This window comes from Macaca thibetana, chromosome 15 (assembly GCF_024542745.1).
Source record: "Macaca thibetana thibetana isolate TM-01 chromosome 15, ASM2454274v1, whole genome shotgun sequence".
Taxonomy (NCBI): Eukaryota; Metazoa; Chordata; class Mammalia; order Primates; family Cercopithecidae; genus Macaca; species Macaca thibetana.
In genome coordinates, this window is record NC_065592.1 from 47,519,332 (window position 1) to 47,537,033 (window position 17,702).

Genomic DNA, 17,702 nt, shown 5'->3' on the forward strand with positions numbered 1-17,702 from the left:
TAAAACAATACAACTATAATATAATGCCAGAGGTAACAAGAATATCCCAAATATCCCGTACTTCTCTGATAGTCACTTATTCACCAACTTCACTTGCCATGCCTGGAGTGAGCCTAATCCCTATATGAATGAGCTTTACTCGCGAGAGGACTCCAGGCTTACAGACTTTTCATGAAAATACAATTCTAACAATCTTTGTGGTCTGGTCTCCAAATTCACAGTAGACTAACAATTATAAAATCTGAATAGAAAGAGGGGCTGCTAAGGGTATGCAAAGGAAAGAGAAGTCATTACCTAACAAGGGTACAGACAGAAAAAGTCATAAAAAGCAGACATAAGAATTGAAAACAGGTAACAATCTGTACCATGCAGGGACAAACGGCTCTACACACTTCAGAGCACACCTGACAATACCACCAAACTATAGCAAAGTGAAATAAAGCAGATCTTTGGTTTGGCCTCTGAAGTTTTATTACTGTGGCTTCCATTACATATGAGTGGTCTAAAAGGTCTATCATGTAATTTTGCTGAGGCATGATCCTAAAAAACGTGGGTAGCGACGCTAGTATGTGGGAAACAAGTCGGTCGCTTGGGGTAGAATGAGTCTGGCTAGCTGCCTGGCTTCTATATCTGATTTTGGCTTTGATGTCATTTACAGGTTGCCATGTACTCAGAAATGACAGAAATGAGAAAAATGACTTTAAAAGTCCCCTCCTAGTAAAAATTATCCTGGGGGGAAAAAAAAAAAGCAGCTACTGGAGTTGATAACAGATGTGAAGAGGCCTAAGTAATAAAAGGTTCTTGGCTGGAAAATATACATTTCAGATAAAAAAAATGAGGTGCCTGGGACTGGTGATATGAAAAAGTTCCCTATATGCTCTCTACAGATATAAAGCAAAAGTGATTTTATGGGCATTAACTCATGAAACTGGGTTAACGCTCCCATCAGTGAACACTGGATTATACAGAAGAAATGATATGCAGGAGAGGTTATCTACAAATGTCAGGAAAGGCAGAACTCCCATAAACTCCTACACATGAATTACCATAAAGACTTAAATATAGCATGCTTTATTAAGACATAGTAAGACACAGCATACATTTATCAGAGTCCCACCAAAGTGATGAAATGAAAACAACCTTTGAAGTTTTAAGAAATGTTTTATTTATCTAGAAAACTCACTTCTGTGAAAAAGCCCATTCCATTACAAAAACCATGTCATGAAAAATCCATATTCATGAAAAATCTAGTTAAATAATGAGGTGATAATTATCAGCTTTTTTTTTTTTTTTTTTTTTTTTTTTTTTTTGAGACAGAGTCTCACTCTGTCACCCAGGCTGGAGTGTAGTGGTGCAATCTTGGTTCACTGCAAGCTCCGCCTCCTGGGTTCACACCATTCTCCTGCCTCAGGAGTAGCTGGGACTATAGGCGCCCGCCACTGTGCCCGGTTAATTTTTTGTATTTTTAGTAGAGACGGGGTTTCACCATGGTCTCGATCTTCTGACCTCGTGATCCGCCCGCCTCAGCCTCCCAAAGCGCTGGGATTACAGGCATAAGCCACCATGCCCAGCCAATTATCAGCTTTTTGAAGAGATTTTACTTTGTCAAACAGGTTTAGCAGTTTGTATAGACAGCGAGCTCCTCCTGTAATTTAAGGACTTTTACTTGCAAAAATTCAGTTTACACATAGCTTTTCAAGAATATACTCACTGCCATGGAGTCTGCTATTAGAGGAAGTGAGGACAAAGAGTCAATGAGAAGCAAGAAAACGTAGAGATAGAGAGAGGGATTGTGGGAGAATGAAGAAAACTGACAGCAGCCACTTCCAGCTTGTATGTCCCAACCCTGCTTATAATTTTCAGTCACAAAGATCACGAAGAGCATCTCTGGGCATTACTAAATTTATGATTGCCAAATCACAGCATCTCACAGACTTTAATATTATATTTGCAAAGTACAAAGTGGTCCCATACCTGACATTCAAAATGCCTCTACTATCCCATGTATATTGTAATTTCTTTCAGGAAAAAAACCCACACATGATTACACAACTTTTGTAACATGTAAATTACACTAATTTTCCCTTTTTTTCTGAAGCTTTCCGGTTAAACTAGCTTCCCATTTATGGACTATATCCTCAGAATTATCTGCAAGTCAGATGCTGCCAGACCCTGCATTGTGTTTAACAGAACCAACGGTTCAGAATTCTGTCTCCACCCTGGCTTGTACTCTACTGGGACAAACATTGATAGACACTGAAATGACCAGGTAGGTCAAAGAGCAGGATAAATCAACACTCAGTGTGTTCTCCAAGTTGAATCACCTGAAGACTTTTGATAACATAAAGTCTGATAAAAACTATCCAAGGCAGGCTGGGTGCAGTGGCTCACATCTGCAATCCCAGCATTTTGGGAGGCTGAGGTGGTAGATAACTTGAGGTCAGGAGTTCAAGACCAGTCTGGCCAACATGGTGAAACCCCATCTCTATTAAAAATACAAAAATTAGCCACGTGTGGTGGCGTGCACCTGTAATCCCAGCATTTTGGGAGGCTGAGGCAGGAGGATGACTTGAGGCCAGGAGTTTGAGACCAGCCTGACCAACACGGCAAAACCCCGTCTCTACTAAAAATACAAAAATTAGCTGGGTGTGGTGGAGTGCCCCTGTAATTCCAACTCCTCCAGAGGCTAAGGCATAAGAATCACTCGAACCTGGGAGGTGGAGGCTGCAGTGAGCCGAGACTGCGCCTTTGCACTCCATCCTGGGTGATGGAGTGAGACTGTGTCTCAAAATAAATAAATAAACAAAATTTTAAAAAAAGAAAAATAAAAACTATCCAGGCTTTCACCAGAAAGTAGAAACTGACAAAACAGTTGTACAAAACAGTTGTACAGTGAAGAATTAAACCTTACTCAAAGAGAGTCTGGCCTTTGCACTTGGCTTCTGAGAGGTACTCTCTAAGCCTAGTGGAATGCCATGTCTGATAGAAGTGTCATTGTTTGCCTGGAGTCTTGAGTCACTGGATAGTCCAATTATGTGATTTAGGAGCAGGCTGGCCACACTGGACAGTTTTAGGGCAGGGGCTTTGGGTCACATGGTATCAGTAGACCTCTGGAGACACTGGAGACTGAGATTAGCCACATGGGCAGTCAACTATGACTGCACAATAGAGCACCAATAAAAACTGAACACACAAGCTTGGGTGAACTTTCCTGGTTGGCAATACTCCATGTACACTGTCACACACTGACGCAGAGAGAGTAATACTTTCCTGACTCCACAGGGAAAGGACAAATGAAGTTCCACCTTTGGTACTTTTTTGGACTCTGCTCTACATACTTCTTCCCTTGGCTGATTTAATTTGTATCCTTTTCCTTGTAATAAAACTGTAACCTCCTTGTAGTAAACCTCTAACCATAAGTGTAACCATCAGCAAGTTCAGTGAGTCCTTTTTATCAAATTATCAAGCCTTTCAAGTGGTCTTAGGGACCACTGAACTTTCAATTGGTATCAAAAGTTGGTATCACAAGTGGGTGGTCACATGGACTGTTTCCTCTAACTTCTTAGTTGGCTGACTCCTTGCAACAGTGCTATTGTTCCTCTTTTCAGGCTATCATACCTGTATTTGGTAGAGTGATCTATTTGCCTTATCCCACTATTGGCCTCTGGACCTTGAGTGCCACAACCACTTCCCCTACCTATCCTACTGAGGTTATTTTGATTCCTCCCCTCCCATAACCACCATTTTAAAGAAAACATTGATGGCAACAACTCGAGCATTGTTTAGGATTTACCTTTGTTCTGAAAGAGCATCTGCAGGAAATAACTGATGTGCGAGAGCATGGTCCACAGTCTCCTTCATGGCAGAGCTTTTCACAGGTATGAATGAAATCTTTAATAAAAACGAAAAGAGCTGGAAATGAAAATTGCAACTACTCATTTCCATACTCCCAAATTTGCTAGCCACACTGGTCTTCCCCTCCATGCCCTGCAACTCCAGAATGAGAGTTGAGGGAAGGATGCAGTCAATGCTTCTTCCCTATCTTCCGTTCATCTGGCAGACTGGGCCTTTTCTGACAATTTCAGGGCCTAGCATTAGATACTGGAATATGCTTTAAAGTACACGATGTTTTGCCTAAGTCAAAAAAAGGCCAGGTGTGGTGGCTCATGCCTATAATTCCACCACTTTGAGAGGCCGAGGTGGGAGGATCGCTTGACCCCAGGAGTTCGAGATCAGCCTGGGAACATGGTGAAACCCTGTGCCTACCAAAAAAGAAAAAAAGCACAAAAACAAGAAATTTGCCAGAGGTGGTGATACAGGCCTACAGTCCCAGCTACTCTGGAGTCTAAGGTGGGAGAATCTCCTGAGCATGGGAGGTTGAGGCTGCAGTGAATTGTGATCGCACCACTGCACTCCAGTCTAGGTGACAGAGCAAGATCCTGTTTCAAAACAAAACAAAAATGAAGAATAAATCTTCTTTTTCCTCAGGCCCCACATCTCCAGTGTAGACTTGAATCTCCTTAAAATTGTAGCCATGGATGACTTTAGTGGAATGCTCTCGACTCTGAAAGTCATCTGGGGATTATAAATAATCAGAAGCCATGATCCACAGTCTCACTGACTTGAGCTCTGTGAATATCTGGTGGTGCCTGCATCCATGACTAGGTTTAAGACAAGTCCTGTTTCCAGGACCCTATGGGGATCACCTGGAGTCTCTTACGGCTACTGTTTACATGGTGTACTTTTTCTATTCTTTAACTTTCAGCCTCATTGTATCTTTGACTATAAAGATTGTCTCCAGGGCCTGGTGTGGTGGCTCACACCTGTAATCCCAGCACTTTGGGAGATCAAGGCGGGCAGATCACAAGGTCAGGAGTTTGAGACCAGCCTGACCAACATGGTGAAACCTTGTCTCTACTAAAAATACAAAAAAATTAGCCAGGCATGGTGGCGCCTGCCTGTAATCCCAGCGACTCAGGAGGCTGAGGCAGAAGAATCACTTGAACCTGGGAGGTGGAGGTTGCAGTGAGTCAAGCTCACGCCACTGCACTCCAGCCTGGGCAACAGAGCAAGACTCTAGAGAGCATACAGTTGGATCTTGTTTTTTAAATCCAGTCTAAAAATTTTCTGCTTTTGGCTGGGTACAGTGGCTCATGCCTGTAATCCTAGCACTTTGAGAGGCCAAGGTGGGAGGACTGCTTGAGCCCAGGAGTTTGAGATCAGCCTGGGAAATAGAGTGAGATTCCATCTCTATAAAAAATAGATAAATCAAAACTCAAAAATCTCTGCTTTTGCTTAATTCATTCACATTTAATGTTACTCGTATAGCTGGACTTATGTCTGATTTTTAGTTTTCTATAAGTCTCATGTCTTTTTTGTTATTCTAATACTCCTTTCCTATTTTCTTTTGCATTTTGTCAATATTTTCTATAGTGTAATTCCTTTAATTATATTTTTCACTACATCTTTTGAGTTATTTTCTTAATGGTCCCCCTGGGGCTTACCATATACATCTCATCAGAACTACTTCAGATTGATACTAACTCCCATAAGATATAGAAAGTTTACCCTTACCCAGCTCTATCCTTCTCCCCTTTTGTGCAATTATTGTTATATGTATCACATCTATATGCTATAAACCCAATACTGCTTTGTCATAACTTTATATAATGTTATATCTATTAAAGAAGCTGAGAAAGAGAACAAATACACATATTTACAGCTTTATTTATTTATTTTTGGAGACAGGGTCTCACTCTTGTCACTCAAGCTGGAAGGCAGTGGCATGATCATAGCTGACTACAGTCTTGAACTCTTGGCCTCAAGTGATCCTCCCGCTTTAGCCTCTTGAGTAGGTAGGACTACAGGCACATACCATCATGTCTGAGTAATTTTAAAAAATTCTTTTAGGGATTGAATCTCACTATGTCGCCCAGGCTGGTCTTGAACTCCTAGCCTCAAGTGATCCTCCCACCTCAGCTTCCTGAGTAGCTGGGATTACAGGTGAGAGCTACTGTGCCTAGCCATTTTTTTTTTTTTTTTTTTTAAAGACAGAGGCTTGCTCTGTTGCCTGGGCTAGAGTGCAGTGGCACGATCTTGGCTCACTGCAGTCTCCGCCTCCTGAATTCAAACGATTTTTGTGCCTCAGCCTCCCGAGTAGCTGGGATCACAGGCATGTGCCACCACACCAGGCTAATTTTTGTATTTTTAGTAGAAACGGAGTTTCACCATGTTGGTCAGGCTGGTCTCGAACTCCTGACATCAAGTGATCTGCCCACCTTGGCCTCCCACTGGGATTACAGGTGTGAGTCACTGTGCCTAGCCCTCCTTTTTAAAAAAAATTTACCACTTATGGCTTTCCTCATTTGTTCCTGTAGGTTTGAGTTGTGATCTGGTATCATTTTCTTATTCTAACACAACTTTGATTTCATCTATCTCCTTTATGCTATAATTATCAAATATACTTCTACAGGTTATAGGCCTAAAAATATAATTATATACATATTATTTTACACAGTTGTTTTTTAAATCAGTTGAGAAGAAATACGCATTTATACTGCCTTTTATAACTACATAATCATCTTTACTAGTGCTCTTTGTTTTTTCATGTGGATTTGAAATTCTATTCGCGTTTACTTGCTTTTAGCCTGAAGAATTTCTTTTAGTACTTATTGTAAGGCAAGTCTGCCTGTTAGCAATAACTTTTGTTTTTATCTTTATTTTCTAAAGTTAGTTACATGAGATGTAAGATTCCTGGTTGCCAGTTTTCTTTTTCTTTTTTTGAGATGGAGCCGCTCTCTCTGTTGCCCAGGCTGTAGTTCGGTGGTGTGATCTCAGCTCACTGCAAGCTATGCCTCCCGGGATCACGCCATTCTCCTGCCTCAGCCTCCTGAGTAGCTGGGACTACAGGCGCCCGCCACCATGCCCAGCTAATTTTTTGTATTTTTTAGTAGAGACGGGGTTTCACTGTGTTAGCCAGAATGGTCTCGATATCCTGACCTCGTGATCTGCCCGCCTTGGACTCCCAAAGTGCTGGGATTACAGGTGTGAGCCACCGCGCCCGGCCAGTTGCCAGTTTTCTTTCAGCACTTTGAGTATGTCATCCTACTGCCTTCTGGTTGTTACATGTTCTCCATTGTTTCTGACGAGAAGTCCACTGTTAAGCTTACAGAGGTTCCCTTGTATGTGATAAGTCATTTTTCTCTTGTTGCTTTCAAGACTTTCTCCTTATGATTAACTTCTAGCATTTTTATTATGTGTCTAGGTGTGGATCTCTTTCCTACCTGGAGTTTACTGAGTTTCTTGGATGTGTAGTGTTTTTCAATAAATTTGAAAGTTTTTATCAATAAATTTGAAAGTTTTTATCTATTGTTTCATCAAATATTTTTCTGCTTCTACTCTCCTCCTCATATTCCCATTACATGTACACTGATACAGTTAAACACGTCCCACATTTCTGAGGCTCTGTTCATTTCTCTTTATTATATTTTCTCTCTGTCCCTTGGGTTATATAATCTTTCTTTTTTTTTCTTTTTTTCTTTTTTGAGATGGAGTCTCACTCTGTCACTCAGGCTGGAGTGCAGTGGCGCAATCTCAACTCACTGCAAGCTCCGCCTCCCGAGTTCACGGCATTCTTCTGCTTCAGCCTCCCGAGTAGCTGGGACTACAGGTGCCTGCCACCAGGCCTAATTTTTTTTTGTATACTTAGTAGAGATGGGGTTTCACCATGTTAGCCAGGATGGTCTCAATCTCCTGACCTCGTGATCCGCCTGTCTCAGCCTCCCAAAGTGCAGGGATTACAGCTGCGAGCCACCACACCTGGCCGAATCTCTTACAATCTATTTTCATGTTGACTAATCGTTTCTTCTGCCAGCTCAAATCTACTATTGAGCCCCTTTAATGAAGTTTTCTTCTTCCTTTGAGAAAGGGTCTTACTTTGTCACCCAGGCTAGGCATGGTGTGCCACCATGCCCACCTAAATTTAATTTTTTTTTTTTTTTTTTTTGAGATGGAGTCTTACTCTCTCGTCCATGCTGGAGTGCAGTGGTATGATCTCGGTTCACTGCAACTTCCGCTTACTGGGTTCAAGCAACTCTCCTGCCTCAGCCCTCCAAATAGTTGAGATTACAGGCACGTGCCACCATGCCCAGCTAATTTTTGTATTTTTAGTAGAGACGAGATTTCACCATGTTGGCCAGGCTGATCTCGAACTCCTGATCTCAAGTGATCTGCCTGCTTCAGCCTCCCAAAGTGCTGAGATTACAGGCATGAGCCACTGTGCCTGGCCTAAGTTTCTGTAGAGATAGGGTCTCACTACGTGCTCAGGCTGCTGTTGAACTCCTGGGCTTGAGCAATTCTCCTGCCTCCACCTCTCAAAGCACTGGGATTCAGGCATGAGCCACTGTACCCAGCCTAATGAATTTTTCATTTCAGTTATCCTACTTTTAAACTTCAGAATTTCCATTTGGCTCTTATTAAAAATTAGTTTCTGCCTCTTTATCAATATTCTCTATTTGATGAGACATCATCTTCACATTTTTCTTTACCTCTTTAAGCATGGCTTCCCTTCAGTTCTTTGAAGGTATTTATTTATTTGGTTTTTTTTGAGACAAAGTCTTGCTCTGTTGCACAGGCACAATGTCGGCTCACTGCAACCTCTGCCTCCTGGGTTCAAGCAATTCTCCTGCCTCAGCCGCCCGAGCAGCTGGGACCACAGGTGCATACCAACACGCCCGGCTAATTTTTGTATTTTTAGTAGAGACGGGGTTTCACCATGTTGGCCAGGCTGGTTTTGAACTCCTGATCTCGTGATCCGCCTGCCTCGGCCTCCCAAAGTGCTGGGATTACAGGCGTGGGCCACCATGCCCGACCCAGTTTTTGGAACATATTTATTATGATTATCCTAAAGTCTTTGTTAAATCTGACATCTGGTCACTCTCACAGGCAGTTTCTGTTGCCTGTTTTTTCCCTGTTTCTTTGCATATTTCATAGTTTTTCTTGGAAACTAGACATCTTAGCTAATACAGCAACTCTGGATACTGCTTCCCCTCTCCACAGCTTATTTTTGTTGTGGTTGCTTATTTATTTGCTTTGTGATTTGGCTAGACTATTTCAGTGAAGTCTATTTTCCCTACAGCATGAAGCCATTTGGATGGCACAGCCTTAGGGGTACAAACTGACCCTGGAATGACAGTGGTTTCAAGCAGGGCTCTCTTTGTCTAGATCCCCGATCTCTCTGTTAAACTGTGTGCCTTATTTGGATTACGCTCAGCCTCGATGACCCATTAATTGCAGTTCTATTGTTTTTGACAATGTTCCAGGGCATCAATTGCTCAGCAGTCTGAGTCTTCTGAGATTTGTTCTGACCTGAGGAGGGCTCCTCTTAGCTACCTTTCCCTGATTCTCTCTGATGAACTAGATGGCCTACAGTTTAGTTACTGTTCTTTATTAAGGTATGCTATCATTTTCTAAAGTGTCCTTAGGCCTGTACTTCCCCACACTGTATCAAATAAAGTCAGTTCCTTGGGAGAGTACTTCGGAGCTCTCCTTTGTTATGAACTATCTCTCCCCCTGGGAAAGGTCTCTGAGGCACTACTCTGGGTGTTGGGTGGGATAGTAGCCTCCTGACTTCTTGGCTTGCTTCCTCTCAGTGGAACCTCTGCCCTACGAATGAGCTGAGGTGAGGACGATTAGGGCTCCAGTTCTGCTGCAAATGGGATGGAGCCTCCATTCTGTAAGCTTCGTGGAGTAAGGGAGACCTAACCTCTCAGCTGCACTCACTAGAATTTCAGCCTCTTCAACTTGGAGTTGGAGGGGAAAAGAAATGTTGACAATGTGGCCTTCCCAGTGAGATACAGTAAACCTGACTGGGAGCTGAGGGGAGAAGAAGCCCCATCTTCTTGTCCACACTTATCCTGAGTGGAGATTTGTCAAGCTGAGCTGAGGGGAGGAGGAAGGAACTGGCTAGGGCTCAATGCCACAGACTCTTGCTGTTGTTTACCAGAGTTTTAGTAGATTTTGTTGAAAAAATATGTCTTCATTTGATGTATGCTCTTAGAGCAATTCCTAGAGACTTTCTTTTTTTTGAGATGGAGTCTTGCTCTGTCACCCAGGCTGGAGTGCAGTGGTGCGATCTCAGTTCACTGTAACTGCTGCCCCCCGCCCGGGTTCAAGTGATTCTCCTTCCTCAGCCTCCTGAGTAGCTGGGATTATAGGCATGTGCCACCACATCTGGCTAATTTTTGTATTTTTAGTAGAGATGGGGTTTCATCATGTTGGCCAGGCTAGTGCTGAACTCCTGACCTCAAGTCATCTGCCCACCTCAGACTCCCAAAGTGTTGGGGATTTCAGGTGTGAGCCACTGTACCCAGCCTCCAGAAACTTTAAAGGGTTGATTTTTTTTTTTGAGATAGGGTTTCGCTCTGTTAGTCAGGCTGGAGTGCAATGCCGCATTCATGGCTCACTGCAGCCTCAACATTCCAGGGTCAAGTGATCCTTTTGCCTCAGCCTCCCAGGTAGCTAGGACCACAGGCACGTGCCACCATACCCAGGTGAATAAAAAATGTTTTTGGTACATACAGGGTCTCGCCATGTTGCCCAGGCTGGTCTCAAAGTCCTGGACTCCCACCTTGGCCTCCCAAAGTGCTGAGATTATAGGTATGAGTCACCATGCCTGGCTTCGATGGTTGCTTTTTCATAGTTCTCCCCAGCTTTGTTTGTTTTACTGGTAAGCAGATATATGGGAGCTCCTCATGCTACCATCCTTAAAGTAGAACTCTACCCAGTCTCTTGTACTGAAGCTGTGCCTCTGGGATGGAAATTTCCTACTGAGTGGGATACCAAAAGACCTAAGCGAGCTTTCTATAGATAAGCTAGGTTTGAACAAACCCGACAGTCGTTGTTATCACTAGCCATAGGCTTGTCTCTGAGCTTCTCAGTCAACTCAGCCTATTTCCTTAAAGGTTTTCCATGATATCTGCTGAGGCATAGCAGGTACCCTTTTATCCCTTAACCTGGTCTTGCCCCATCCCAAGGTCTGTTGCTGCCAGCTACTACCCTTCTCTTGCTCAAGTCCTTTTGCATTGCCCATTTCACATTTCCTTCTTCTCTCATCACCAACAGGATACGTGAGTGCCAGGGTAGGATTTCTGGTCATTATATGTGAAATTCTTATAAAACTGACTCATGTGCTTCCCGAAAGGGGATTTGATTTAGAAGTCATTTGATCTCCACATCACAGACACATTTCATGGCAAGCAGAGAGCCAACAGATGATTGGCTTTCCTAATGCAGATGGAACGTGTATTAAAATATAAGAAGACAGCACTTCTCCTCTATACACAACTTTAAGGTCAGATTGAGAAAAAGGATTAAGTAGGGTGTTCCCACTGATTCACGCTGGCACTTGAAAGAAACGTGAACTCTCTCTTTTTGATGAAATGGAAGACAAACCTAAAGATTCTAGCTTTACCTCAGAAGATACATGGTTAGTTTTAGAAATAACTTTCCTATTCAATCTCAGTTGCCTACTTACCATTTTTTCTAAATGCATGGTCTTTCAACACCCACTCAGGAGAGAAGTTGCCAAGTCATTGCAAAACTGCAGATATATACTCCTCAAAGACTGAGTCAGATAGGCTCAGTAGAGTATTACTTTGTATCTAATTCCAATGAACTTTTTCTGGTTTCTATATCCAAGTAATTAGAAGCCAAAAATCAGAAAGGGGGAATCACTAAAAGCAGACAGGCAAACATACTAAAAGCACTGACAAGAATATAAACAACAAAAAGCTTCAACGAGCAGATACAACAATTCGAACTGCTCAGTAGTATGGGGCATTAGTCTGAGCAACCTCAGCAGGCCCAGGGCATCACTGTATTCAGTGTAATAAAGGAACTGGAGTTCATAAAAATGATGGCTCTGGGTCAATAAGAGAGAAATCACAACACCTTCAGTAACCTCTGTTTAAACATGAAATGTAAATTTGAGAAAAATATTCATCTGGCTGGGCATGGTGGCTCACATCTATAATCCCAGCACTTTAGGACGCCAAGGCAGGCAGATCACCCGAGGTCAGGAGTTCAAGACCAGCTTGGCCAACATGGTGAAACCCTGTCTCTACAAAAATACAAAAAAAATTTAACTGGGCATGATGGCAGTTGCCTGTAATTCCAGCTACTCGGGAGGCTGAGGCAGGAGAATCGCTTGAACCCAGGAGGTGGAGGTTGCAGTGAGTCAAGATCGTGCCATTGCACTGCAGCCTGGGCAACAGAGCGAGACTCTATCTCAAAAAAAAAAAAAAAAAAAAAAAAACCTCCGAAAAAAAAAAAAAAGAAAAATATTCATTCAAAATGATGTTGAATAGGTGCTATCCTCAGCTACATGGGAAACTTACACAGACTGACATTCCTTGAATGATCTAAATGGCTGAGGTTTTACTGTACTTAAAAATTTTAGTTTTTTGGCCAGGTACGGCAGCTTGCACCTATAATCCCAGCACTTTGGGAACCCAAGGTGGGCGGATCACTTGATGCCAGGAGTTCAAGACCAGCCTGGTCAACACGGCGAAACCTCGTCTCTATTAAAAATACAAAAATTAGCTGGGTGTGGTGGTGTGTGCCTGTAGTCCCAGCTACTTGGGAGGCTGAGACACAAGAATCATTTGAGCCCAGGAGTTGGAGGCTGCAGTGAGCCAAGATTGTACCACTGCACTCAAGCCAGGGCGACAGAGCAAGACTTTGTCTCACCCACAATTAGTTTAGCATGTTCCTATTATGTGAAAATGCTTTTCAACACTTGCTGAACCCTGGATTGGTATAAATACATATGGCGTTCATAATAGCACAGACTCCTAAGAGAAATCATAACCCCTATGGAACCGTAACTCACCACAGTTGTCCAGAGTTAACAATAAAATACCTAAATCAGAGAGATCACTTGGGCAAATGTATGGGTTTTCGCAAGCATATTTTGAGAAGGAAAGAAAAAGTACCTACATAAATTTGATCATAATATTTAGAAACCTCTGATATTGTAACTGGCACTTACTTCCATGTTGCTTAAGCACTCACTGCTGCCAAACATTTACAATAATATTTTTAAAGCTTACTTTACGCTTACTAGTTACCTAAGGAGCCACAAGGCAGAGGCTTGCCGCACACTTTTCCACATGAAGGCACAGGGTCCATGCATGTTTTCCGACCACTACTTCCAAGTTCTAGCAATTGGCTGAGAGGAGTTTGGCCACAGGGGCAACAGCGCACCAGTGGGGGGAGCCGTGGGCATGGCTGGCAGGGCTGAGGGTGGCATACTTGTGAACATGTATGGTTACCGCATTTCAAGTCCCTGTTAAGAAGAACACACTATTATATAATTGTTGCATAAAGTGCAGCTTTAGTTCAACTGAGGAAAATGTAAAACCTTACTTGCCACATATCTTTAAACAGCTGAAATCCCCAAATCCATCAGACTTTCCTACATCGGTTCCACATAACACATCTCGGGAGGTGCTGCCGCAATAGCATACTTGAAGAGAAAATTTCAAAAACAAAAATTTAGTAACATGTATGGGTTCTTAAAATATCCCAAATAATCTGTAAGAAAATACAAAATGCGGGCCCAGCACAGTGGCTCATGTCTGTAATCCCAGCACTCTGGGAGGCCAATAGAGTACTGATCAGACCTTATGCAGAAATAAGTAGAGTCTATACAGCAGCTCTAAGACCCACCTAAGAGCTTTACCATAGGAAGAAATAAAAAAGGCCTTGTCAAACTATTAATATATCATAGCGCCTCTGCAGCACATTCCAAGAACAGCATCAGAGTGAAGCAACCTTTTAATTAAGAGAACACTATCTGGTCCTAAGGCCATGGTTGAACACCATTCACTGTGAGGCTCCTGGGGGTCCTCTGGTGATGTTACAGGGGATGGACAAGCTAAGCTGGCAGTAGTGGTGGAGGAGCTCTCATCTGGATCTCCCATCCTCACTTCAACCCAAGAAGCACAGGTTTCATACTTTATGTCAGGGTTTACATAAAACGCTTGTAAAAAGGTCCCCATTGCTAAAAAGCAATTTAAAAATTGGCATGAGAGTATAAGCTCTAATGATCAGAATAAACACAGTATTATAAAAACATACCAAATTTTAAAAATCATGTATATAATAAAAATAAAATAGAAACCTTCTAATAAGGCATTAAAAATAATAGTCATAAAATAAAATCGTACATTAAACAGAACCAAAAAGTTTCACTGAAACATGGGAAAAGGAAAGCCTCAAATCATTGAAGATATAATTAAGACTTTTTGTTTTTCAGACGGAGTCTCACTCTGTCACCCAGGCTGGAGTGCAGTGGCGTGATCTTGGCTCGCTGCAACCTCCACCTCCCCAGTTCACACAATTCTCCTGCCTCAGCCTCCCAAGTAGCTGGGATTATAGGGGTCCACCACCACGCCCAGCTAATTTCTGTATTTTTAGTAGAGATGGGGTTTCACCATGTTGGCTAGGCTGGTCTCAAACTCCTGAGCTCAGGCGATCCACCCACCCCAGCCTCCCAAAGGGCTGGGATTACAGGCGTGAGCCACCACGTCTGGCAATAATCAAGATTCTCGATTTTTTTTGTTTTAAAGACAGGGTCTCTCTTTGTTGCCCAGCTGGAGTACAGTGGTATGAACACAGCTTACTGCAGCCTCGACCTCCCAAAGTGCTGGGATTACAGTGAGCCACTGTGCCTGCCTTGACTTTTTTTTAAATTAGCTGAATTTAAGATTCAAGGATTCTTTATTTTTAAAATACACATTCCATCTTCCAGTAAGTACATGCGCAATTTCTTTTCTTTTCTTTTTTTTTTTTGAGACAGGGCCTCACTTTGTCACCCAGGCTGGAGTGCAGTCATGTGAACACAGCTCACTGCAGCCTCAAACTCCCAGGCTCAAGCGATCCTCCTACTTCAGCCCCTCAAGCAGCTGGGAGTACAGGTGCATGCCACCACACCTGGATAGCTTTTGTATTTTTTGTAGAGATGGGGTTTTGCCATGTTGCCCAAACTGGTCTCAAACTCCTGGGCTCAAGGGATCAGCCCATCCCGGCCTCCCAAAGTGCTGGGATTACAGGTGTGAGCCACTTCACCTGGCCTATATGCAATTTCATCCCCCATTCTAAAACTCACTTGTTCATTTAGTAAAAACTGATTTGATAAATTAATAAAGATTCAGAAAATACACTAAATATTTGTAGAATCAATGAACTGGTAAAGAAACCCTGGCAACTGGGAGCTTTTGCTAGTAGGCTTTTCTTTGATAAGTTTCTGCTCAAACAGAACAAAGGCTTTTTACAGAGGTAATGAATAGAAAGCTGTGAACAAAAGAATCAAGGGTCAGAACGGGTAACAATAAAAAGAAAATTGAGTTCCTGATGAAAAAATCTGAGTAAATACTAAAAAGCTCTCCTAGGCACAAGAAACAGAAAAATGAGCAGGTGACAGAAGAATTAGGTAGAGTCACAGCTGGTTAAATAGTATTAAGGAACCAAAGGACCCTGCTGCCAGCCTTAAACCATTTAGTATTTTATCAGCGTATGAATAAAGACCCAAAAAGAATGCTTATTAATCTCTAGATAAGGTTGAAAGGGATCCTAGGTTCGCCGCCTCTCCCACCTGCCAGATGAGCTGCAGCGGCTCCGGCGCGGACCCCGAGGCGCCCCCGGTCTCGGCTCCCGCCGCGCTGCCCGCCAGCACTGCTGCGGAGAACAAGGCCAGCCCCGCGGGGACAGCAGGGGGGCCCGGGGCTGGAGCAGCTGCTGGGGACACGGGACCCTTGGCGGCGCGGGCCGGGGAGCCAGCTGAGCGGCGTGGGTGTGGGCGGCTGGCGCGGCGCCCCCAGAGGGGGCCATGTCTAAGGGTGTTTAGGTACTGCCCAGCGCGGCCAACGGAGACGTGAAGCCAGTGGTGTCCAGCACGCCTTTGGTGGACTTCTTGATGCAGCTGGAGGATTACACGCCTACGACGCCAGATGCAGTGACTGGTTACTACCTGAACCGTGCTGGCTTTGAGGCCTCAGACCCACACATAATTCGGCTCATCTCCCTAGCTGCCCAGAAATTCATCTCAGATATTGCCAATGATGCCCTACAGCACTGCAAAATGAAGGGCACAGCCTCCAGCAGCTCCCGGAGCAAAAGCAAGGACCGCAAGTATACTTTAACCATGGAGGACTTGACCCCTGCCCTCAGCGAGTATGGCATCAACGTGAAGAAGCCGCACTACTTCACCTGAGCCACCCAACCTAAATGTACTTGTCTGTCCCCATGTCCCCACACCAGCCTGTTTTCACAATAAACTTTATTGTGACAAAAAAAAAAAAAAAAAAGAAAGGGATCCTAGAACTATAATTCAAGAAGATAAACTATTTACATAGCCAAAATATTCTGCTAGATAACTAATGTGGAGAAACAAAAAATCTTCAAAACTGGGTTTGAAAAATCAACTAAACAGAAACAAGGAGGAAGAGACTGGGATCAATACAGTTTTGTACAAAAAAGACTTGGGTGATTTAGCTGAGTAAAAGCCCAATATGAATCAAGAGCTAAAAGCAGCAGAAGCCAGGCATGATGGTGTGCATCTGTAGTCCCAGCTACTTGGGAAGCTGAGGCAGGAGAATCTGCACTCCGGTCTGTATGACAGAACAAGATCCAAAAAAAAAAAAAAAAAAGCCTCAGTAAGTACCAGGATAGAGGGCTTTTCTACACTTCCTGCTAATTACAGATCCATATGACATAACAGATAATCAAACTGGGCACAGGCAACTCTTCATTCTCTTTGAAGAGACTTAAAAACAGGGGCTGGAACATATTATCCCATTTTCAGCCTGGGATAAAGCTTGAGGAAGCACCCACAGGCAGGGGTCAGGATTCACAACAGGCTTCAAGGCTTCCATAGAAGCCTTGAAGTTCTATTCCACAGAGAACAGACTACAGAAATTTTAGTCTGGAAAATAATCAGGACACATTTAATCAGTCATCTGTCTCAGTGAAAAATCTCAAGAATGTACTCAAAAAACACCGAGTTTTGAGCAATACCGGTTTTGGTGGATCCCACAAGAAGACTGGCATTGCTGTGAACAATCTGGCTGGTTTTTTTTTTTTTTTTTTTGAGACGGAGTCTCGCTCTGTCGCCCAGGCTGGAGTGCAGTGGCGCGATCTCGGCTCACTGCAAGCTCCGCCTCCTGGGTTCACGCCATTCTCCTGCCTCAGCCTCCCAGTAGGTGGGACTACAGGCGCCCGCCACCTCGCCTGGCTAATTTTTTGTATTTTTAGTAGAGACGGGGTTTCACCGTGTTAGCCAGGATGGCCTCGATCTCCCGACCTCGTGATCCACCCGCCTCGGCCTCCCAAAGTGCTGGGATTACAGGCGTGAGCCACCGCGCCTGGCCGGCTGCTTTTTTTCTGAGACAGAGTCAGGTTCTGTCACCCAGGCTGGAATGCGGTAGCGTGATCTCGGCTCACTGTAACCTCCGCCTCCTGGGCTCAAGCCATCCTTCCACCTCAGCCTCCCAAGTAGCTGGGACTACAGGTGATTGCCACCATGTCTGGCTAATTTTTTCTTTTTTTTTTTTTTGGTTAGAGATGTGTTTTTGCCATGTTGCCCAGGCGGGTCTCAAACTCCTAGGCTCAAGTGATGTACCCGCCCTGGCCTCCTAAAGTGC

The 17,702-nt window shown here is 43.6% G+C and overlaps 3 protein-coding genes across 5 annotated transcripts in view; 2 read left to right on the plus strand and 1 right to left on the minus strand.

The window, feature by feature from the left end:
• NFX1 (nuclear transcription factor, X-box binding 1) overlaps positions 1 to 17,702 on the minus strand; it is an 82,066-nt gene that overhangs the window by 38,384 nt on the left and 25,980 nt on the right. For all 3 annotated transcript variants that reach the window (XM_050760749.1, XM_050760748.1, XM_050760750.1), the window contains exons 8-10: positions 13,426 to 13,525; positions 13,128 to 13,345; positions 3,794 to 3,891 (exon numbers count right to left, since the gene is read on the minus strand). In XM_050760749.1, the coding sequence (XP_050616706.1) occupies positions 3,794 to 3,891; positions 13,128 to 13,345; positions 13,426 to 13,525 (416 nt within the window). The remainder of the gene's footprint in view (positions 1 to 3,793; positions 3,892 to 13,127; positions 13,346 to 13,425; positions 13,526 to 17,702) is intronic.
• Positions 15,648 to 15,938, plus strand: LOC126937438 (transcription initiation factor TFIID subunit 10-like). The gene has a single exon (XM_050760871.1). It carries the CDS (start codon positions 15,663 to 15,665, stop codon positions 15,936 to 15,938), a length of 276 nt encoding a protein of 91 aa, XP_050616828.1. The 5' UTR covers positions 15,648 to 15,662.
• LOC126937436 (transcription initiation factor TFIID subunit 10-like) lies at positions 15,977 to 16,273 on the plus strand. Its single transcript, XM_050760865.1, has one exon. The coding sequence runs from the start codon at positions 15,977 to 15,979 to the stop codon at positions 16,271 to 16,273; it is 297 nt and encodes a 98-aa protein (XP_050616822.1).

What these genes read in the sequence shown, in the direction of transcription:
- LOC126937438 (XM_050760871.1), top strand. Translation starts at nt 15,663, where the DNA reads ATGAGCTGCAGCGGCTCCGGCGCGGACCCCGAGGCGCCCCCGGTCTCG.
- LOC126937436 (XM_050760865.1), top strand. Translation starts at nt 15,977, where the DNA reads ATGCAGCTGGAGGATTACACGCCTACGACGCCAGATGCAGTGACTGGT.